The sequence below is a fragment of the Aquarana catesbeiana genome, linkage group LG01, assembly GCF_042186555.1.
Source record: "Aquarana catesbeiana isolate 2022-GZ linkage group LG01, ASM4218655v1, whole genome shotgun sequence".
NCBI classification, from domain to species: domain Eukaryota; kingdom Metazoa; phylum Chordata; class Amphibia; order Anura; family Ranidae; genus Aquarana; species Aquarana catesbeiana.
The window spans coordinates 545,454,367-545,478,890 of NC_133324.1; the positions used below are offsets into that span (position 1 = coordinate 545,454,367).

Genomic DNA, 24,524 nt, shown 5'->3' on the forward strand with positions numbered 1-24,524 from the left:
CATTGGAGATAGATATATATATATATATATATATATATATATATATATATATATATATATATATATATATATATATATATATATATATATATATATATATATATATATATATATCTCTCTATCTATCTATCTATCAGGTTGAGCCCAGCTTAGATTTTTAAAATACTCATTTTTTCTTGGTTCTCAAAAGCTGTTGAATGTTTTAGGCAGGTGATAATTATCAGACTTTGTGTCACCACTTGGTTGGGGGTCTTTTGACATGCTAATGTCGGAACTGGTAGGGTGGGGGATCAAAGGAGGTTGCTTAACAAATATAGACAGAAAGGCACCGGAAGTTTTTAGACCTGGGCATGGTAGGCAAAGAAGCTTGAGGTGAGCCAATCAGAATTTGAGGCAACTATGAACCAATGAACATTTAGGAGGCTTCAGAGGTAGCCAATGCTGTCAGGTCACCTGAGTCCAGGTGACAGATGCACACCGTTGGGGTCAGGAGTGCACCGCTAAGATAGTGGACCCTAAGGCTGACTGCTGTGGATGGAACTCGGGGTGGTTCAGGAAGGCAGGTCCCCTGGAGTACCAACATGGATCCCACAGGGAGTTAGAGCATAGTTTCCCCAGGGCGCGGAGTCTAAGAGCCAGCAGGTGTTCAGCAGAGCCTCTAGTGGTGAGGGTGGACTGGGCTGCAACTGGCTCCAGGTCGCGGCCCCCAGGGTCTCCCAGCTCACGCTCACGGTAGGCTACAGGAGGATGGAGAGGAAACAGCAGTCCAGGACAGCAAGGGATAGTAAGGAGGTAGCCAAATGTCAGGGCGACTAGCAGACAAGAATAACAGAGAACACGCCAAAGGTTAGGGTCACAGGCAAACAGGGATAGTCGAGAACACGCCAAAGGTCAGGGTCACAAGCAGACAGGGATAGTCGGGAACACACCAAGATTGGCAACAGAGACAAACTTAGAGCACATGGCAAGCAGGAAACCAAACACACAATATTGCACGGCAAGGCAGGCTTGGAGAATACGGTGTTAAATAGTGGTTCCTGTTGAGGCTAGGGTGGAGCCACACTGAGGGAAGATTACCCAAGCATGCAGGTGTGAGAGTACAAGCCTTAAGGCTGATACACAGACCAGGTAAGAGACAGGTCATGAAAGTGTTACTGCAAGGTCATAACAGCAACTCTAGACCAATAAGAAGGTCCCGGGGGTAGAACCTAGATTGGTGGGAATAGGGGCATGGGGGGTATAAAGCAGTCAAGAAAGCCCGTTCTCTTCGGCTGACGGTCTAGATGAAGGATAGTTACGTAAGACCTCTCTATACAATGTATCTGTATTATCTCTTATGTCTCTTTTCTTCTCTTAACTGTATGTCAATTGTAATCATATCTCCTTTTTGCATAACCTATCTTTGTAAACATTGGCAACACTGCATTTATAACATCTCTATACTATATTTGGTAATCTCTGATTATTCTAACCTCTCTTTTCTGTATAAATAAATGTGATTGTTATTCTTTTTACACAGTTATCATTCCTTCTTGATTTCATTTTATAGATGCAACCGCATGGGTTGATTCATATAGATCAAAGGTTTTTATGACACTTATGTTATGTATCATTAAGCATATAAGTGAGGTAGGTAAACTTAGCCACAAACACCAGACAGGTGACCACACTTATACCTCACGCCACTTGTGTAGTGGTGGTTGCTCACTCACTGCCACTCCTCTAAATTAGAGGCTCTAGCCATAGCCAGAAAACAGCACACAAACAAGTGAATGTTCCAAGGGGAATCACAAGAGAGGAGACCTCCCTGGAACGAAAACAGCTACTAGTGGCTAAAGAGGGCAATAAAGGAGAGTGAGCAAAAATCAATGCAAAGTTTATTGAAATATCAAAACTACATAGAGAAACATTTTGCTTCAACAAGGAAGCTGGATAAAGCTGGTCCTAATGAACAACCATGGAATAGCACACCAGGTGTAGGGGTACACGTGGTATACCAATGGAACAGATAGACAAACAGTAGACAAACAACACACAAAAGACACAAGCGGTGCAGGCGCCTATATTACCACACATGCATAGAAACCCTGCAGGCTAAACGCCAATGAGGAGGTAATAAATAAAAACAAAAATAGGTACAAGGGAAACTATGCATGTGTGGCCCCCAGGGTGACGGAAAAAAACTAACGAAGGTGATGCCAAGGATATGCTGCCAAACAGAAGGTTAACTGTCTATTGAGTCTCCAAATTATACTGACAAATAGTTCTTATTAAATATGCTGGAAATTATTCAAATTGTACAATTGCATGCGCATGCAAAAGGCATTTCTTAAAGAAGTGTCAATTCCAGAGAAAAGATTGTAACTTAGACAAAGTTCAGATATCTTTGACACAGTACATTGAAGAATAGACCGATTGTTAGTCAGGCGGTACTTGGGTGACAGTTATCAAAGAAAATTAATCGAAGTAGGTTAAAAAATGCTACTACAGGTATCCTCTTGACCATCACCAGGGCACAGCTATCACTGACAAAATGTCCATCACAGCAGACTATCCCAGGATCAACATCTATCCCCAGGCCACACAGATTGTTAATAGCAGAATGTCTAAACTTGGATGCAATCATACATAAGTGAATGTTATAGTTGTAACGTTACCACCTTCTTTCCCAATGCAGGGGTGCTGGCCGCGAACTCAAGTGCTTCCAAAGCCGTCTTGTCGTGTTCCCATCCATCAAGGGAGGATAGACCAGCGGGCGCTGTTGAATGTGCTGTACTGCGCGTTTGCTGATTCTCAGCTCGTTTTTCGACCGCGCTGCATTAAGCAGATTGCAACTTCACTGATGACATCTTCAACTGTGTAGGCTAGGTACTTCCTTCAAAGTTTCTCTGCTTCCCATTGTACTTGGGGGATCGCTGTAGCGACGTCTGCACACCGCAATTATGTCGTCGTGTTTCGCAACGTCATGTCACGTAGCTTCAACTGGACGTGGAAGGGGCGGGCATACACCTGTCCCTTATAATGCCTTGAGGTGTAGTCGCCCCTCCTACTATTTTCTTCATTGATAAGTTTAACTGGGACAAGCTAGAAAGGAAGCTCGGGTAGGTTTCTTCCGTATATCTGTTGCAGGTCTATGCTTTCCAGGTAGTTTTCGTAGATACAGCCTAGCAAACCCTTGCTTAAATTTATGAGGAGCATTTTGTAGCTAGCAGCTCACACCATCTTCTTACCCCTTTGAATCAACATAAACATCAAACATAGAAGACAAACATAAAAAATAAACAAAAATATACTGATGAAGATAAATACTATCATCACCAGATCCAAGGGGAAACAAACTGGAATAAGGAGGGGATAGAGAAGGAGAGAAAGGAGGGCTTGCAAGACCAAATCGGTACAGGTAGAGGAAAAAATAAAACTCCGGGAGAAAAGGGGGAGAGGGAGGGTCACTAAACCAATGGTGATCTAAAGATGCTGGAGAAGAGGTGAAATGAAGAAGAGAGGAGAGGAAAGCAGAAGTCACACCCTGATATGGGCAAGTTTCATTGGTCCAAAAATGGTTGCACATTAAGCTCAGTGTTCATGCCCAGAGGTGCGAGGGACTTCAAAGTATATATCCACCACTTTTCCTTCTGCAATAGGATGCGGTTGAAGTCCCCCTCCTCGCTGGTAACTTTAGGGTATAAATACCCTTTACCTTCAGTCCGTCAGTTTTACCCTGGTGGTACTGCACAAAGTGTTTAGCCACCGGTCTCTCCTCCTTTTTCTCCTTCTCCAAAACTTTCTCCCTCTCCCTTCTAATATCCCTCAAGTGTTCCCCTATCCTGACCTTAAGGGCTCTCTTGGTCTTACCGATATAAATTTTGGGACAAGGACAGGTAATCATATAGACCACCTTGGTGGTGGAACAGTCATCAAGTCCCTAATTTCGTATTCCTTTTGTCCCATAGCGTCCATAAAAACATTAGTCCTCTCGATGAAGGGACACACTTGACATTTTGTACATGGGACCATCCCCTTATGCAGCGGGTACTCAGACAGCCAGGTGGGATCCTGCTGTCTGGTGAACTCTGAGTGGATGAGGATGTCCCCCAAGTTCTTAGATTTACGCGCCACCATTTTGGGCCCGTCGCCCACAATGTTTGCCAGACCTTTGTTATTCATTAGAATACTCCAATGTTTCGCTAAGATTTTGCGCACAGAGCCCCATTGGGCGCCGTATGCAGTAATCAATCTCACCGGGCCTGGTTCAATTGCCTTTTGTGCTTTTAAATTATGATCTTTGAGGAGCAGGCTTTCTCTAGTTCGTACCGCAGCCTTGCGTTTGGCATTCCGGATCTGCCTGTGAGAATATCCTCTCTCCCGGAATCTCACATACATATCTTTCGACTCCCTCCGTAAGTCGGTAATATTAGAACAATTGTGCTTTATCCTCATGAATTGCCCTGTGGAAATTCCATTCTCTAACCAGGGAGGGTGATGACTGTCAGCTTGCAGCAAAGTATTTGCCGCCGTCTCTTTCCGATAAGTGCATGTACTGACCTTACCATCTTCCAATCTGATGACCAGGTCCAAAAATGACAGCTGAAATTGGTTGTACACGTAAGTCAGGCGTATATTACGCTCATTAGCGTTAAGTTCGTTAATAAACTCATGGAGGGAGTCAATATCGCCTGTCCATACGACCAACACGTCATCAATGTACCTCAGCCACGTATGTACGTGGCCGTGGTACATTGGACGACAGAAAACTTCCCCCTCTTCCCAGCTGCCCAGAGGGAGGCACGCATACGCAGGTGCCCATGCCGCCCCCATCGAGATGCCTTTAATCTGTTGATAGAACTGTGAGGCAAATTGAAAGAAGTTGTTATTGAGGGCAAATTGCGAAAGTTCAATTAGAAATTCATTTTGAGGACCAAACTGTGGAAAGCTTCTATCAAGGGAGCCCTTGACTGGTGCAATTCCACAGTCATTCAGAATTGACGTATATAGTGATTCAACGTCAATGCTGACAATTGGCCTCCCGGGTGGGTTTTCAAGGGACTTTGCACCTTGGGGATGCAGTAGAAGGTAGGGATATTAAAGTAATCTACTGTGACTGTGCGGTGCGACTTTAGTGTGGCTTTGAGTGCGACTTTGATCCAAATTTACACTCTAGGTCGGAGTCGCGTCCAGAGTCACATCAGAGTGGTGCAGGTACCTTTTCATAGTCGCAGCTTTCAATGGGCTGTGACTTGTAATGCGACTTTGTGTCCAAAGTCGCATGGCAAATCGCATTCGTGGAAATGGAGCCTAGGTCATACAGAATGATATGAATTAGGGCTGCAACTGACGATTGTTTTCGTGGTAGATTGGTTGGCCAATTGTTGTTTCGACTAATGGCCTTGGAAGAAAGTGTGGTGTATGATTTGGTTGGTATGTAGAGTTTAGGAAGGGGGCAATTTATTCTTAGATATCTCTATGCAGTGGTGAGTGTAAATAACCAACTATATGGTTAGGGGAGCTGGGTGTCGGGTCCACTCTGGGAGTGGCAGACAGAAGAGATATACTGTGTGTACTGTTGGAGATCTATTGTGTGGACTATTAGAAGAGAGATATGCTGTTGGAGGATGTATGCTGTGTGTACTGTTGGGGGTGAGTCTGGTGGATATCATCAGACTCAGAGATCAAATTTTCGTTTTAGGAGTGTTCGTTCGATTTTCTAATCGTTCGTGGGGTCGGGTCAACATTTATTTTTAACTACAGTGATGGAAAGATTTGGAGATAATAGGGAACTTCTTGGTCAATGGAATTTTCAGACAGTGTATATGGTTTTCGTTCAGAAATTACATTGGTTTTAAAAACAGAATGTTAAAAACAAGTTAAAATTTCAAACATTCTTTCATTCAGCGAATGTACATGGACTTTTCGTCTATGTATTCTCGCCTGAGGGTTGATCCGTGTGGCCAGCATGGGGCTCAAAGCACGCCTATGCAGTTTGCTTTTGATCTGTTTCTGCAGTGCTTTTTGCTGTGCGTTTTGATTTTTGCGCACAGGATTTTGCTGCAATTTGCGTTATTTTTGGCCAATTTGTTGTTGGTCAGATTAAAAGACACAAATGGCTGCAAAAACACATTTCATGCTTCTCTGCAGCTTCTCCATTGAAGTATATTGAACCAAAGAAGTACTGTTTTGCGTTAAAAAAAAAAATCCCCGACCCTTTCCAAATACGCTACGGCTGAAAAAAGCATAGATGTGAACGTGTCTCCCTGCACCACAAAGGGCCAACCCTAGCCTTCTCAACCCCACTATGTTAATAAACGTCCTAGACCTGATGCACATCCAGGTGCCCTCTGATGTATCTTGCAGAGACGCGCCATGTAGGTGAACTGTGGTGCGTCTCTGCAAGAGGCATCAGAGGGCACATGGATGTGGACCAGGTCTAGGACGTTTATTAACATAGTGGTGTTGAGAAGGCTAGGGTTGGCCCTTTGTGGTGCAGGGAGGAGCGGATGTAAGGGGTTCATTTTTTTTACTGTAGAACTGTGAAAATAATATTTGCGGTGGCGATTGTTTGCTCTTTTTGTACTATAGAGGGCTCATTTTGTTTTTCTTAACCCCATTGTGTTACTGGCCGATTGATTAATTTCATAATCGATTAGTAGTCGATTAGTGGTTTCAGCCCTAGTATGAATCTGTCTCTTTGTAAACTAACTGCGGATTGTGAGCTTTGTAATTAGACCTGTAAACACTGGCTATATTGTAACTGCTACAAATCATATTGAAATTAGGTGTGCCTCAGTTGACTGCCTCCTGTACTACAAGCACTCATAGGGTCCTGATTATCCAAGTTTGTGCTAATCATTTTTGAGATAACAGAAGTAATAGACTTTCGTTAAGCATTTCTTTTAGAATACTTCAGAAAAGTCCATGGGGGAGATTGAACTATTATAGTTTAGAAAATCTCCAGGCTAATTTTTTTAGGAGTAGTACGCTAGCAGCCCCGCTCAGACCTTGTACAATAACTGGGATGTGGGGGCCGGTTAAAGTGATAAAGGCGCAAACAATAACCGCTCCGAAAGTAAAGCGCAGGGTTCTCTGTAGGCAGACTCCGCCAAAGAATTGTTCTGACAAGTAGTGGAAAAAAAAAAAGCAGCAACGGTGACAGGGGCGGTACCTGTCAACCCAATCACGGTCCAGAGGGTCGCTACCTCTGGAGGATCAACCTATAAAAGGTTGGGAAATCGGGGCAGGGTCCAAGCGTCCGTAAGGATGGGTTAAATATGGGCCCTAGGATATTCGTGATTGGGATTGTTGGACGAGGAAGAGGCGTTCTAAGAAAGGTTAAAACCTATTATGGGAAGTATGGGAAGATCTGTACCATGATCATCACACAAAGATGACACGGCCATATGACTTCAGTTACCCAGCTAGATAGAGGCAACGGAGCTGGGTATGTCTGAATTCAGGGGGACATCCTTCACACCTAAGGTATGTACCAACAAGAATAAATCCCAGGAAGGTAAGAGCACTTTAAAAATTGCCCCTATATTTTGTAAGCCGCAGGTAAAAACTACTAATCCAGAAAAGGCCATCCCACGTTCTTAGTTGTCTAAAACAAAGCCTTTTGTTAAGAGATGTTGTACCACTTTAGATAAGATAAAATGTCTCTTACGTGGTTTATTTGGCCACAGCGTGAGATTCTGTCCGCCCAGTTCCAGTCAAAAAGTTGGTAAACATAATCTATATAGGACCACAAGATGATCATGAAGTGTACTCCGTGTGCTTTGCAAAGGGGCCTAGGTGTAAGAAGTATGAACCACCTAGGTCATGGGTCCCATTCCAAAATCCTGAGAATGCATCCATACAGGCTGAGAAGGGGCTAATAAAATGGGATGGATCTCTGAAAGAATTTCAACCTTACCAAACAGATGTTATGGGTTTAAGAAGTACAGGTCATTATAGAAAACATGCTGATTAGTGTGATGTCTAGAGGTCATCTTTAACCTAGCCAATTGTGTGAATGTGTGTGGGGGAATATGCAATATATATGTCGTGTCGTGTGAGGTTTGTTCTGCTGACAGCCCACCCAAATGACCCCCCTTATTTCTTCTCCAGATCTGTGAAAATGTAAAGCGAACTGTATTGACATGCAAATGACCTGAGCCAAGATAATTACCTGTACTAGTGAATTGAAAGATACATTTACTAAAATGTGTTTGTTTTCCAAAGAAACAGTACTGGAGAGGTTCTTTGTGGTGATGTATTATGATCTGTTGATAAATGGTACCGCTAAAAGGTTTATTACGAGTTGCTAATTTTTGTTTCACCATGGTGAATACATTTTTTTGGGGAATTATTGGTATACCATAAAACAAAAATCCACGTGGTATTAATATGTATTAATAATCATTTTTGGTATTTTTTTTTTAAGAAAAGGTGCACTGTTTATGTAATGTAATGTATATTTGTGTTTCATGTGCTAATGTCTTGTTACAGGTATATAACCATTGGTTTATTTTGTTTCTAGGAGGAAAAAGCTTAATGTTTATTACTAAAATTTTATTGGCGTTTTATCCCTCAGATTTGATAGTCGATAGTTTGAACACCGTTTTCATATGTGGACGCTACTCACGTATGCGTTCGTTTCTGCATGCGAGCTCGGCGGGACAGGGCGCGTTTAAAAAAAAATGAAAAAATTCTTATTTTACACTGTTTTTAAAAAATAAAAAAATTGTGTCACTTTTATTCCTATTGCAAGGAATGTAAACATCCCTTGTAATAGAAAAAAAGCATGACAGGACCTCTTAAATATGAGATCTGGGGTCAAAGAGACTCAGATCTCATATTTACACAAAAATGCAATAAAAAAAAAAAAAAAAAAAAAGTCATTTAAAAGAATAATTTAAAAAAAATGTCCCTTTAAGAGCTATGGGCGGAAGTGACGTTTTGACGTCGCTTCCGCCCTGCAATGTTATGGAGACGGGTGGGGGCCATCTTCCCCTCACTCATCTCCATACCCAGCAAGGGTGAAGATCCGATCGCCTCCGCCACAGGAGCACGGAACGCAGGGGGGCCCTCTCCCGCCGCCAATAAAAGTGATCTTGCGGTGATTCCGCCGCAGAGACCACTCTTATCGGAAACCGGACCCCCGGCCGATGAAGAGGATACCGGGGTTATGGCAGCTAGCTGCTGCCATAACAACGATATTCCTCTTCAAACTTAGGACGTATATTGGCGTGCGGCGGTCCGTAAGTGGTTAAGGAACTCAGCCAGGTAATAGCCAGACCATTGTTCCTTTGTTCCTAATTTTTGTGGACAGTTTACTGATTGGAATGGTACCAGCTGATTAGAGAAAAGCCAACATGGCACCAATATTTAAAAAAGGGCAGAGATCTATCCCTGGGAACTACAGGCCAGTTAGCCTAACATCAATAGTCTGCAAACTATTGGAGGGGATGTTAAGAGATTATATCCAAGACTTCAGTAATGCAAATTGTATCATTAGCAGTAATTGGCATGGATTCGTGAAAAATCGTTCATGCCAGACCAATCTATTAACCTTCTATGAAGGAGTGAGCTGCCATCTAGATAACGGAAGGCTTGTAGATCTGGATTTTGCAAATGTTTTGATACAGTTCCCCACAAATGTTTTTCTGTACAAACAAAGGTCTATCGGCATGGACCATAGGGTGAGTACATGGATTGAAAACCATCTACAGGGGTTTGTCCAAAGGGGGGGTGACAAATGGCAAGTACTCAGATTGGTCTGGTGTGGAAAGTGGGGTCCCCCAAGGATCTGTTTCATTCATAAACGATTTGCAGGATCTATATCATCTACATTTTAGGTCAAGAAGACCTAAACAAATTAATGGGGTGGACAACTACATAGCAAATGAGGTTTAATGTTGAAAAATGTAAGCTAATGAATTTGGGTGCCAAAAATATGAATACTAGTTACTCTCTAGGGGGAGAACCTCTGGGGGAATCTAGCATGGAAAAGGACCTGGGGGTCCTAGTAGATGACAAGCTCAGCAATGGCAGGCAATGCCAGGCTGCTGCAAGCAAAGCCAACAGAATAGCTGCATGCATCAAAAGAGGGATTCATTCTAGAGATAAAACAATAATTCTCCCACTCTGCAAGACTCTGGTCCGGCCGCATCTTGAGTACGCCGTTTAGTTCTGGGCACCAGTCCTCAGGAGGGATGTGCTGAAAATGGAGAGTCCTGAGAAGCACAACAAAGCTAAAAAAAGAGGCTGGAGGACAGCAGCTATGGGGAAAGGCTACAGGCAGTGAACTTATTCTCTCTGGAGAGGAGACGCTTGAGAGGGTTTATGGTATTGATGTATCAATACCATACTGGTGACCCTAGCATAGGGAAAAAAACTTTTCAGAGAAAGGGAATTTAAAAAGACACACGGACATTCACTAAAATTAGAGAAGCGGTTTAACCTTAAACTGCGTAGAGGGTTCTTTACTGTCAGAGCAGTAAAGATGTGGAATTCTCTTACAAAAGCAGTGGTATCAGCTGGGAGCATCGATAATTTCAAAAAACTAAATTAGATGGGCACCTTAACGACCACAACATACAAGGGTATTTGATGTACTATTGACATAAATGCACTCGCACACACACATCATAGGTTGAACTGGAGGGACTTGTGCTTTTTTTTCCAACCTCACCAACTATGTAACTTTGAATTTTGACTTAACTGTAAATTACACAACTTGGTGTACAATACAGGACACAAAAGTAATCATAAAACCTGGGTTATAGACTCGTAAATTCCGGCGATTGGACACTGGCAAAGCTTTCTTGACCTCCCCAATAACCCCACTCGTATTCCTCCTTTTTGAAGCAGAGTAATCATCGAATCGTAGAAGGGAGGGTGACCAGTGTCATGTAATGCACTCCAAAACATGTAAAATACGGGCAAGTCAAAATTCCTGTTTTCTTAATCGTACTGTACACAGGCAAAGTATTCCTAGACCCCCGAGACATTCACAAATAATAAATGAGAGCTGAGATTTGTGCCACTGTCAGCCTAGGAAAATGGATTAGACTGTGCTTCTACTGTCTTATCTGATGCATACAAGCCTAGGGGTGACAGGCTGCTGCTATTCCTCCTCTCCCTCCACAGTCACATCATAGTAGTGTTTCTGCATTCTCCTCTGCCTGGGGCTACCTTATACTCTTCTGATAAAACTTCCTACAAAGTGTGCAGTGTAGTGTGCTGGGACTGCCATACACCTGGAGTGTCTATGAACCATGACATGGTGAATGCTGGGTGTGATGCTGAGCCAGGATGATGGAACAGCCTTAAAGTGGTTGTAAATCTTTACATATACCCATTGAAGTGAACAGCCTCCGATGATACTCAGAGATTAAACAAATCCTCCTACAGAAGTGACTCATACTGATAACAGAGGAAAGAAGCACCAGAGAGAAAGAACACTTATATCTGTAGTGTTTACTTAGCTCTCTCCAAAGCTCTATGTGCTTTGCTCAGATTCAATGACTGAGGTTTACAACCACTTTAAAAGGAGCAAAGTCCCCTGTTTGGAAAGAGCACTATTTGACTTAATTTTGGATGAAAGGGGTCAATAATTGTTGGTGAGTTCTCACTGGTCAGAGCGGCTACCAAGAGGCCTACAGCAACTGTGAAGCAGTTGTAGGAATTTATGGCAGAGTGGTCATTGTGTGCATGTGACAACAATATCACAAATTCTCAATGTATTCTCAGATTGTATGGAAGGGTTGCAAAAAAAAAAAAAAAAAAGCCACTCCTTAAGAAGGCCTTTGCAAATATTTAATTGGTCTTTGTGATCACAGCTGTTGCTTTGAGGCAAACTCTAATGGCTCCGAATACGTCCAGGCAATGAAGAGAGATGCTTTGGAGCAGAGCACAAGGACGGTATGACTATGCCCTCATTGAGGTGGAAGACTGGTGCCATCTTGGGAAAAAAAGGTGGTCGTTGAGTGCAAGACAACCTTGTCATTGTGAATGAGGAATGGCTCCTTATAAGACAGAGCCACCAACTCAGAGACACGTTTGAAAGACATGATAGCAGCCAAAAAGGCCACTTTAAACCCATCGGGGATATATTCCCTTGGATGAACCTCCTGTAAAAGGGTGGTTTCTGCAGGGATGAGAGAACCAAGTTGACATCCCAGCATAGATAGACCTTGAATAGAATGTCCTTACAAGGTAGAACAAAGCCAGAAGTCTTTGAAAAAGAATATACAAGGCCATAACTTGTCCTTTCAGAGTGCCTAATGTCAATGTGACGGGCCACCTGGCACCCTGCTTGGGTGCCTCCGCCAAGGTACAGCTTCCTCCACTCTGGAACCAGGAACAAGGTAATATAGCTGCGTATTGCACCCAAGAACTAGACGACACTAGCTTAGGTGCAAACTGGAAGTGACTTTATTGTAAATTCATACAGAATATATACTATACAAAATCAGGTAAGAGCTTGATCACATTACAAAACAGTAATCTCATCAGTACATCTAATGAACAGCCAAATAAACAAACCGTGATCTAATTAACAGTACTAACATTAAGCTAACAATTAGTCACATAGACAAGCCGAGGTGACTCAGGTCAGTTCCCACTGTTTGGCACCAGTTCCCCAGAAAGACCCAGGGCTGTCCAAATCTCATTAACTAGCTTTCACTTGTGTAATCTGTCCACTAGACAAGTCATCATAGGACAAAACTCATACAATGTTTCAGCTGTTTGAAAAAGTGAAATTAATTTATCTTCATAGATTTGAGGGTGATTGTTGATAAATACTGTACTTCTGTCCCAAGAGAAGCTCCTCCAACCCAGTCTGCAGGAGGGCCACCATATTTTCTCCGACCAATAACCTGTGCAAGATTAATATTATACCTTTCCATCCACTCCAAAAGGTAAGCGTTATTGTCTTTATTCAGAGAGTTAATCCAAGCCTCGCTATCAGCGTTCATCACATAATGTTGTCCATTATTAGAGATGGATCTGCTCTCTTCATGGCATCAGAGGCTGAACTGAGCTCTTTTCCATGCTCTGACTGGGAGAAGTAGACAAAATCCCTGGTCTCCTCCATGGGCCATAATCAGTGGGTAGAAGGCTAGCCCCTAGTCCTCTCCAAAAGCCCCTGTCCCGGTTGGGTTTGTCACAGTTAAGTTTGGGTGAAGACCTGATTGTAGAAAGGCCAGGATGCACAGCACAGAGAGATCTCTGTGACTGAATGGCCTGTGTTCACCCTAGGGAAAGGATGACTGCCAGGTATGATAGTAGATGTATCTGGAAGTAGCTTGTAGGAATAACAGGCTCTTTCATCTTTTAAGACTTGGGTTTCAATTACCATGCCATTAAATCCAGAGACTGAGGCAAGATGGCATAAAGAGCCCTGAGATAGCAGATCTGGCCTGTTGGGAAGAGGCCAGGTGTTGTCTGCTAGAAGTACGAGTAGGTAGGTCTCTGTACCATGTACTTCAGGGTCTGTTGCAATGGGAATTAACTTCTTCCTCTCTTGCTCTATCATTTTGAGCAGATGAGGTAGAATTTGCACTGGAGGAAAGCCACAGATTAGTCTAAACTGAAACCAGGGATTTATTAAGACATCCAAAGCCAACACTAGAGGATCCTTGGTCCTGGCCACAGAGGTAGTTTGTTTTTGAATCTGGAGGCTAGAAGGGCTACACATCCAGAGTCCCCTATTTCTGACATATCGGATTGAAGATGTCTAGGCGAAAGGCTCAATGCCCTTGATTCAGATGATGGTGGCTTAGGTAGTCCACTTTCCAGCTGTTCAATCCTGGACAGTGAGAGTTTTCATCTGAGATTATCTGGCTTGCTTCCTTCAAGGCTGCATGACTCCCTGGATGGCTGATGTATGCCACAGCTGTGGAATTTCCTGACTGGGTGTCCTCGTTTAAGGGTGGGGATTCATTGTTGCAGAGTCATTTGTATTGTCCTGAGCTCAAGGATGTTGATAGAGAGCTTGGCTTATACAGGTGGCCATGTTCCCTGGACCATGAGGGACTGGAACAGTCCTCATTAACCTGGCATCAGTTATCACTTTCAATTGATAGGGAAGGAAAGACTACTATTGCTAAGATTGGGTTTTGGATCCACTGAGTTAGGGAATTCCTTGCTTGGCTGGGCAGGAGCATAGGTGGATCGAAAGGAGGAGCACGTTTATTCCAGGTTGACAAGATGTGTTGGAGAGGTCTCGAATCAAATTGAGCAAATGGTATAGCCTCAAGGCGGTTACCATGAGGTCTTTGATTCGCATGGAGAATCTCATCGTGGGATGTCTTTTTGACCTCAGTTCTTGAGCGTGAGCTCTAAAAGAGAAAAACATTTTCTCTCTGGAAGGAAAACTTGCTTGGGATGGGTCCAGTACAGAACCCAAGTATCCCAGGTAACGAAAAGGCTGAAGAGCAGATACTTGGAAGTTGTTAACGCAACTGCAGACCTGGAGCATTGAAATGCCCTGTGGACATATGCAGACAGCTGTAAGGGAGATGAGCCCTTCAGGAGAAAATGGTCATCTATATCAGTGGTTCTCAACCCTGTCCTCAAGTACCCCCAACAGGCCATGTTTGCAGATTTTCCTTTATCTTCTACAAGTGCTTTAAATCAGAGTCAATGGCTTGGTATTTTGGACAGCTATATCTAAGAGAAATTCCCAAAACATGGCCTGTTGGGGGTACTCGAGGACAGGGTTGAGAACCACTGATCTAGATAACCTGTGATCTAGATTCCCAAAAAAAGACATCTGCCCTGAAAAGGGCATATTTGTGAGGTGCTTTTTGCAGGCAGCATCAGCTGTCTAGTATTTTAGCCACAAGATTCTGCACACGTTATTGGAGATTCTAGAGATTTGTGTCATCACACGTTCTAGGGTATCCTCAAAGCAGACGGTAAGTGCTCTGTTACAACATGGTCCTGGAATACAGGATTCATGTTGGCTGTTCACATTGCCCTAGTCTAGTTTGCTACAGTTTGACATACTGAAATTGCAGCGAAACCTGGTTGCATGGATGGGCCTGCAAGAGTAAAGAGGGCTTTTCAAAGTGTCTCAAACTTTCCATTTGCATAATCTTTGAATGAAGCAACATCTTAAATTGGTACAGTGAGATGTTTTTTTTAAGACTGATACCGCAGCACCAACTACAGGATTAGACAACTTTTTAGTGAATTCCTATTCCATCGGATTGAATTTAGCAAAGATTTTTGGAGTAGAAAAATAATTTCTAGAGATTCAAATGTCAGATTGCATTGCATTGTTTCTGCTCAGTCAGCCAAATTTTGGTGCATGTATACCCAGCTTTAGAAATTGAGATGTTTGGCCACAGTAACAGCAGACAGTTTGGTACAGATCAACTGAAAATCATGGTGGTGAAAAGGTTATGTTTTGGGGTTGCTTTGGTGCTTCATGGCCTGTGCAGTTTGCAGCCATCGAGTCAACTATAATTTATCAAGGTATGCTTAATAAAAGTGTGAGACCATTTGCGCGCAAGGTGAACTGAAAAAAGATCTTTCAACTTGAAAATGATCCTCAGCAAATCCACGAAATGTGGGAGTATTTAAAACAGGCAAAGATCAGACACATAGTGGGCTTAGTGGTTAGCACTACTGTCTTGCAGCACCAAGGTCCTCAGGGCTACAGATGGAAAGTGGATGAAAAAGGCTTCAGAAACTCAACAGCATGAAATACAACAAAGGCAAAAAAATAAAACCCACAGGTAGAAGCAGTATTTTATGAAAATAAAAATCATCACAACTGCTTTGACAAACTAAATGTCATTCAGTTAGGGTTTACTTTATAAGGTCCAGAAAATAACTTATCTGGCTGCAAAGAGAATTTTATTTTATATTAACAATTTAGAGGTCATATGTGGTCATAGTATTGGGTTAAAGAGAGTTTTCTCTTCTTCTGTCCTTTTGGTCCACTGCTGTGCCACCCATCCTATTTGCCTGCAATTTTTGACCTTTAAATTAAAAGCCGGAAGTTGCTGTCTGAATACAGCAGCTCTAGCAGCTGCTGCTGCTTCTGCCACAAAAAGGCAGTATGGCACAGTGTCCTTTAAATACTGTTCAATGCAAAATAAAGCGATAACATTATTAGTCATCTGCAGATCAAAGGGATGACCTTCGTTCTGCAGATGATGTCAGGGTAAGGCAATCTGACAAGTTAAGAAGAAAAGGGTTTTTTTAAAAAAAAAGTCACTATTTAACCCCTTGGTTTACGCCAATCAACCCTAATTAACTCCTTTCTTCATCTTTTATTTTCCTGCTAACTTTTCTTTATTTCCATTTTATTAAATATTAAGATTTACAATTAATAAATAGAAAAAAACCTGTTGTTTTATTTGTAAACAACTTTGCATTGCTTTGCACCAGAATCACAATTGTAGTGTCATAATAAACAGGTCAAATTACATGCTAAAACAGATATTTTATTAACCATAAACACTATTTTTTAAACACTGGTCAAAATTATTGCATTAAAAAAATATTTTTGCATGTCAATGTCACAAACATAGTCTTGTTTTTTCTTTAACCACTTCAGCCCCAGAAGGATTTACCCCCTTCCTGACCAGAGCACGTTTTACAATTTGGCACTGCGTCGCTTTAACTGCTAATTGCGCGGTCATGCAATGCTGTACCCAAACGAAATTTGCATCCTTTTCTTCCCACAAATAGAGCTTTCTTTTGATGGTATTTGATCACCTCTGCGGTTTTTATTTTTTGCGCTATAAACGGAAAAAGGGCGAACATTTTGAAAAAAAATGATATTTTCTACTTTTTGTTATAAAAAAAAATCCAATAAACGCAATTTTAGTCATACATTTAGGCCAAAATGTATTCGGCCACGTGTCTTTGGTAAAAAAAAAAAAAGTCAATAAGCGTATATTTATTGGTTTGCGCAAAAGTTATAGCGTCTACAAACTAGGGTACATTTTCTGGAATTTACACAGCTTTTAGTTTATGACTGCCTATGTCATTTCTTGAGGTGCTAAAATGGCAGGGCAGTACAAAACCCCCCAAATGACCCCATTTTGGAAAGTAGACACCCCAAGGAAATTGCTGAGAGGCATGTTGAGCCCATTGAATATTATTTTTTTTTTGTCCCAAGTGATTGAATAATGACAAAAAAAAAAAAATTATAAAAAGTTGTCACTAAATGATATATTGCTCACACAGGCCATGGGCATATGTGGAATTACACCCCAAAATACATTCAGCTGCTTCTCCTGAGTACAGGGATACCACATGTGTGGGACTTTTTGGGAGCCTAGCCGCGTACGGGGCCCCGAAAACCAATCACTGCCTTCAGGATTTCTAAGGGCGTAAATTTTTGATTTCACTCCTCACTACCTATCACAGTTTTGAAGGCCATAAAATGCCCAGATGGCACAAAACCCCCCCAAATGACCCCATTTTGGAAAGTAGACACCCCAAGCTATTTGCTGAGAGGCATGTTGAGTCCATGGAATATTTTATATTTTGACACAAGTTGCGGGAAAGTGACAATTTTTTTTTTTTTGCACAAAGTTGTCACTAAATGATATATTGCTCACACAGGCCTTGGGCATATTATGTGGAATTGCACCCCAAAATACATTTAGCTGCTTCTCCTGAGTATGGGGATACCACATGTGTGGGACTTTTTGGAAGCCTAGCCGAGTACGGGGCCCCGAAAACCAATCACCGCCTTCAGGATTTCTAAGGGCGTAAATTTTTGATTTCACTCTTCACTGCCTATCACAGTTTCGGAGGCCATGGAATGCCCAGGTGGCACAAACAAAATGTTTGATGAAATAAAAAAGATGATCTTAGGCCAAGTACATGGATACCAAACATTTTTAAAAGCCTTTACAGGTTACCACTTTAGATTTACAGAGGAGGTCTACTGCTAAAATTACTGCCCTCGATCTGACCTTCGCGGTGATACCTCACATGCATGGTGCAATTGCTGTTTACATTTGACGCCAGACCGACGCTTGCGTTCGCCTTAGCGCGAGAGCAGGGGGGGACAGGGGTGCTTATTTTTTTTTTTTTGCTTTTTAATCTTATTTTTAAACTGTTCCTTTCATTTTTTTTTAAATCATTTTTATTGCTATCTCAGGGAATGTAAATATCCCCTATGATAGCAATAGGTAGTGACAGGTACTCTTTTTTGAAAAAATTGGGGTCTATAGATCTCTCCTCTGCACTCAAAGCATCTGACCACACCAAGATCGGTGTGATAAAATGCTTTCCCAATGGCGCTGTTTACATCCGGCGAAATCTAAGTCATGAAATGCTCGTAGCTTCTGGTTTCTTAGGCCATAGAGATGTTTGGAGCCACTCTGGTCTCTGATCAGCTCTATGGTCAGCTGGCTGAATCACCGGCTGCATTTTCAGGTTCCCTGTTGAGACAGGAGAGCCAGAGAAAAACACGGAATACGGTGGTGGTGGTGGGGGGGTCATTCCCTCCCACTGCTTGTAAAAGCAGTTTAGAGGCTAATTAGCTGCTAGGATTGCTTTTACATGAAAGCCGACCGCTGGCTGAAAAGAATGATCCCAAGATGATACCTAAACCTGCAGGCATCATTCTGGTATAACCACTCAAAGTCGTGAATGGCGTACCCGAAGACAAAAAAATGGTTAACAATAAAACACAGTAAACGGTAAAGTATAAAAAATTGCATACCTGAAAGGTAAACATGATAAAACATAACAACAATAAAACATTGCAGAATAGAATACAGTAAAAAAGAGCAGAACAATAGAGAGAGAATAGAGAGAGAGAGAACAATAAAACGACAACTATTTTTTTTTTATACATTTTTTTGTGTTTTTTTTTTTGTAACTGTAACTTTTATAACTGTAACTGGTTCCAGGTTCCAGGTTTGGGTCTCTCAAAATGCGATGGCAACCTGGGAGACCCTGTGTTAGTGTGCCTAGTCTGTGCAATGCTGTACGCTAATACTCAACTACTGTATGGTAGCGTTCAAAACATTCACCAATGCAAAGACCAGGATTGTCAGGACAGGAGGGACAACAATAGCGGGTGTCACGTCTATATCCGCGCTTGCTGAAGACACCACATCTTTTTTGGGGGGGTTCGTTGGGTAGGGGTACTCGGGAGGCCATAAAGAAAATACCTCTCATGCAGTCGACTGCATTTGGTTGGGGATGTGAATGGGGGAAGTACGGGTGCTGCAGAAGTGGTGGGTTCCAATTATTAGGATTGGCGAATGCAGCAGAAAGGGCATTATGGGCACGACGGGCCTGTGTTTGTCTTGTTCTTGGTGGCAGCAGGACACTACTTGTGCTTGCCACCTCACCAGCTTGAACTGTACTTATGGGACTCGCCACATCACCAAATGTTATTGCAGTGCTGGTTTGACTACGACCGGGGTGTACTAGGCCGCTGGTGCTTGCCAGTTCACCAAAACGCTACCAAAAAAAAAAAACTGTTAGCGATGGCAGGGATCAGGCCTGACTCTGCGAACGCTGCAGTTATGTGTGTTTAGTGTTTTGTAAGTGACAGTGATCGATCGATACTGCACTTGGGTGGGCTGGGCCGGGCGGAGGGGCAAAACGCAGGTGCTAGGAGGTATCTGGGCTGATCCCGCTAACACTGCGTTTTTGGGAACCCTAAACTGCTGGGGACGCTAGTATAGATCTGATCGGATCAGATATTGATCCGTTCAGATACTGTACCACTAAGGGAGGTGTACGGTGCGTGCATGGGTGTTAGCGGTACTGGCGCTAACCTGACGCTGCCTGGGGCGACGCACATCACCGCCGGGCGATCAGGAAGCTAAACCTTTATTCGGTAATAAACGGCGGGTGCCCTGACACTATAAAAAATAAAACTAACTAACCAGCGTCACCCGTACCAGTTATACGGTGATCACTGGTGAAAGGGTTAACTAGGGGGCAATCAAGGGGTTAAAACATTAGATGTTAGATGTATATGGAGGTCCTTGACGCTATAAAACGCTGACGGCGAACCTAAATATTTACCTCCCTAACTAGCGTCACCAGTGACACTAATACAGCGATCAGAAAAACGATCGCTTAGTGACACTGGCGATGGGGGGGTGATCAAGGGGTTAAAACTTTATTAGGGGGGGTTAGGGGGGTATCCTAGACCTAAAGGGGGCTACCACTAACTGCCCTACCACACTAACTGTCACAAACTGACACCAATGCAGTAATCAGAAAAAAAAACCCAAAAAAACTGCTTGGTGTCATCAGTGTGACGGGGGGGAGCGGGAGGGTTGCTTAGGGGATGATCGGGGGGTAAAGGGGGGTGTAATGTATGCCTGGCATGTTCTACTGTGTGTGTGTGTGTGTGTGTGTGTGTGTGTGTGTGTGTGTTGTGCACTCACTCGGATGTCTTCTCTCCTCGGCGCCGGAACGGAAAATACAGAGCCGAGGAGAGATGACATCACTTCCTCTGCTGCTGTTCACTATACAGCAGCAGAGGAATGATTCCATTGGCTGGGAGCGATCGGGAGTGGGGGGCCACGAATGGATGGCCTCCCCCTCACCTCCGATCGCCGGGGAAGAAATGCCGACCTCCTCGGGCACGGGGGGGTTGTGTGTGTGTGTCCGATCGGACCCTTCGCCCGCGGGAGGCAGATCACGTACAGCTACGTGATTCTGCCTGCCCGTGCCATTCTGCCGATGTATATGGTTGTAAGGGGGTCGGCAACTGGTTAAAAAAAAATGTACAATGTATTGCTTTGTTAGCTTAAAGTGGTTGTAAACTCAAGTGGGCCAAATTGTTTTAACATCCATTACTTTGCTCTCTTAGCAGTGCAGTGTGTTTTTGTTTTTTTAATGGAAAATACCTTTTTTCCGTTTGAAATAGCAGTCACATGTCACCTCTCCTCTCCTTATTCCGAGCTAAGGGAGCCAAGTAGGAGGGGCCCAGATTCCTTCTGACGTATGTAAGATAAGTCAGAAGAGGAATCTGTGCTCTCTGACCCTGTGTCCGTGCAGCACCCACTGGCATACCATCAGTCTACAAGACTGACCTGATTGTGTAATACTGAGGAAGAGAGTAGCTAAGTGAGACAATGCAACTTTAACTACGAAGGAGGGGGAGGAGCAGCTTTAGGTAAACATTTTAGTCATTAAAGACTGCAGGAGAGGGGAGAGGCGGGGAGGAGCGGGAAGTGGAGGAGACTGTGTTCTCAATGCTGGCTATGAAACTGAATGGGAGAGGGAGGGGGAGGGGGAGGGGGAGAGGGAGAGGGAGGGGGAGGGGGAGAGGGAGAGGGAGGGGGAGAGATGCACAGAGGAGAGCTTTAATGGAGGAGGCACGTATCTTGACCATGCTTTCATGGCTCAGCAGCCATGATAAATGTGGTCAGCTCTCAGAGGGGAAGTGGGGACCAGGCAGGATCAACCAGGTACTGTAGAGCAATGTTTCTCAATTCCAGTCCTCAAGTACTCCCAAACTGGTCATGTTTTCAGGATTTTGCTCAGATGAAACTGCTGTGGTAATTACCAAGGCAGTGAAACTGATCAAATCACCTGTACAAAATAATGGAAACATGACCTGTTGAGGCTACTTGAGGACTGGAGTTGAGAAACATTGCTGTAGATGATATAAAGGGGCAACTAAAAAAGCAAAAACACTATGCTACAGCTCCTGTCTGGAGCATCATTTTTTTTTTAAAGGGTAACAATCACTTTAAGGCCCCTTTCACACAGACGGATAGAATGGTGCTTTTAGCTGTGGATTTTCTATTTTTCTACCTCAGCTAAAAGCACACGTATGGCCCCATTCACACACTGCGTTTAGCTGCGATTTAGTCACATGCGGTTCTGTGCGGATACAAAAAATAGAATTGACAGCATCCAGGAGTGATTTAGCGCAGCTATCCGCACATAACCGCAGGTAATCGCAGTGCACTGTGTCAGCTGCGGATAACAGCGCCAAGCCCGATGAGTGACAAGCACGGGGATCCGTCCATGTGAAAGGCGCCTAAGTGATCACAAAATATTTATTGCTGTATAAACAGATACATACCAAAAATATAAAAAATGCTCTGGTCCATTGGCGGGGGTACAGGTATGAGGAGCTGAAGTAGTTAAAATAAGTTCCTTAGTTAAATAATAGCTATAACTTTTTTTTTGTACCCCTGGGATGTTCTACTGATGCTTACCGCTATCCTGTATGATACGTTTCAGATGATCTGCCATTAATGAACGAAGTGCACGCTTGTACGGAAGACCCAGTCGATGTGGGAAAACAACAGCTGTGTCAACTACGGTGAGATGAATTAGCTGGAAAAAAATATATATTTGTAGATACTTCCAGTCAAAAGCAGTACATCAAAAGGTGCCAATAAAAATTCTTAACATGTTTCATTAAAAATATAAGGGAATAAAAAAAAAAAATATATGAATATATGATACTAGAAAATGCTAGGCATTGATAACAACCATTTATCATTTTATACATGATTGTCTTTATCATGAGACACTTATGTCCTTTCAGTTTTTGAATATGATTTACTATAATCGTATTTTCTAACATATTTACATGGGTGCTGAGAGCAGTACACCATGAAAAACGAGCATCTTTTTGCACCCGGTAGTGACTGGTGTTTGCATACAGCCGGACTGCAACTAGGTTATAGGTGATGTCAGTAATAGAAGGTGTGGGGATATCAGTTTGCTTAGAGGATTTTATGCTATCCCAGACTAATAAGGGGCGCTTTATATGAGGTCATTAAAGTAGTTTTGGGTAAGACTCTATAGAAGTGGAGAACACCTGGAACACCAGGACTTAACCACTTCAGCCCTGGAAGGATTTACCCCCTTAATGACCAGGCCATTTTTTGAGATACGGCTCAGCGTCGCTTTAACTGACAATTGCGCGGTCGTGCAATGTTGTACCCAAATAAAATTGATGTCCTTTTTTTTCCCATAAATAGAGCTCTCTTTTGGTGGTATTTGATCACCTCTGCGTTTTTTTTTTGCGCTATAAACAAAAAAAGACCAACAATTTAAATATATAACCAAAAATCGCAATAAGCTTTATATTGATTGGTTTGTGCAAAAGTTATAGCGTCTATAAAATAGGGGATAGATTTAATGGCATTTTTATTATTATTATTTTCTTTTTTTTTACTAGTAATGGTGGTGATCAGTGATTTTTAGCGGGACTGCGACTTTGCGGCGGATAGATCGGACACTTGACACTTTTTTGGGACCAGTGACATTAATACAGCGATCAGTGCTATATAAATGCACCGAATACTATATAAATGACACTGACAGGGAAGTGGTTAACACTCGGGTGTGATCAAGGGGTTAAGTGTGTCCTAGGGAGGTGTTTCTAACTGTGGGGGGAGTGGCCTGACTGGGAGTCAAGAGAGATCTATGTTCCTAATCACTAGGATCAGACAATCATACTGTACTCTACAGAACAGGGATCTACTTTGTTTACACTGGCAGATCCCCATTCTGCCTCTCTGTGGAGCGATCGCGCGTGGTCAGTGGACATCGCGGCCACGTGAATCGGCTCCGGCGCCATAAAACATGCCCACGGTATCTATTACACGAAGCGCCGTACCGGCGCAATAGAGCTGCCCTGCTGATGTATAACTGCGGAGGCTGGTTGGCAAGTGGTTAATGTCTAAACCACTGGCAACAAAAGTGAGTACACCCCTAAGGGAAAATGTCCAAATTGGGCCCAAAGTGTCAATATTTTGTGTGGCCACCAATATTTTCTAGCACGGCCTTAACCATCTTGGGCATGGAGTTCACAGAGCTTGACAAGTTGCCACTGGAGTCCTCTTCCACTCCTTCATGATGACATCACAGAGCTGGTGGATGTTGGAGACCTTGTGCTCCTCCACCTTTTGAAGATGCTCAATAGGGTTTAGGTCTGAAGACATGCTTGGCCAGTCCATCACCTTTACCCTCAGCTTCTTTAGCAAGGCAGTGGTCGTCTTGGAGGTGTGTCTGGGGTCGTTATGTTGGAATACTGCCCTGCGGCCCAGTCTCCGAAAGGGAGGGGATCAAGCTCTGCTTTAGTATGTCACAGTACATGTTGGCATTCATGGTTCCCTCAATCAACTGTAGTTCCCCAGTGCCGGCAGCACCTCATGTGGCCCCAGACCATGACACTCCCACCACCACGCTTGACCGTAGGCAAGACACACCTGTCTTTGTACTCCTCACCTGGTTGCCGCCACACATGCTTGACACCATCTGAACCAAATAAGTTTATCTTGGTCTCATCAGACCACAGGACATGGTTCCAGTAATCTATGTCCTTAGTCTGCTTGTCTTCAGCAAACTGTTTGCGGGCTTTCTTGTGCATCATCTTTATTAGAGGCTTCTTTCTGGGACGACAACCATGCAGACCAATTTGATGCAATGTGCGGTGAGCACTGACAGGCTGACCCCCCCACCCCTTCAACGTCTGAAAAAATGCTGGCAACACTCATATGTCTATTTTCCCAAAGACAACCTCTGGATATGTCGCTGAGCATGTGCACTCAACTTCTTTGGTCGACCATGGC

The 24,524-nt window shown here is 43.2% G+C and overlaps 1 protein-coding gene across 2 annotated transcripts in view; it reads right to left on the reverse strand.

Annotated features, from left to right (window-relative positions):
- The window catches only part of REXO1 (RNA exonuclease 1 homolog), a 313,808-nt gene that overhangs the window by 22,269 nt on the left and 267,015 nt on the right, over positions 1-24,524 (reverse strand). The window contains exon 15 of one of the 2 annotated variants that reach the window (XM_073595251.1): positions 22,155-22,275. The exons of the other annotated variant lie outside the window; for it this stretch is intronic. Coding sequence (XP_073451352.1) covers positions 22,155-22,275 — 121 coding nt within the window. The remainder of the gene's footprint in view (positions 1-22,154; positions 22,276-24,524) is intronic. 2 annotated transcript variants of the gene reach the window in all.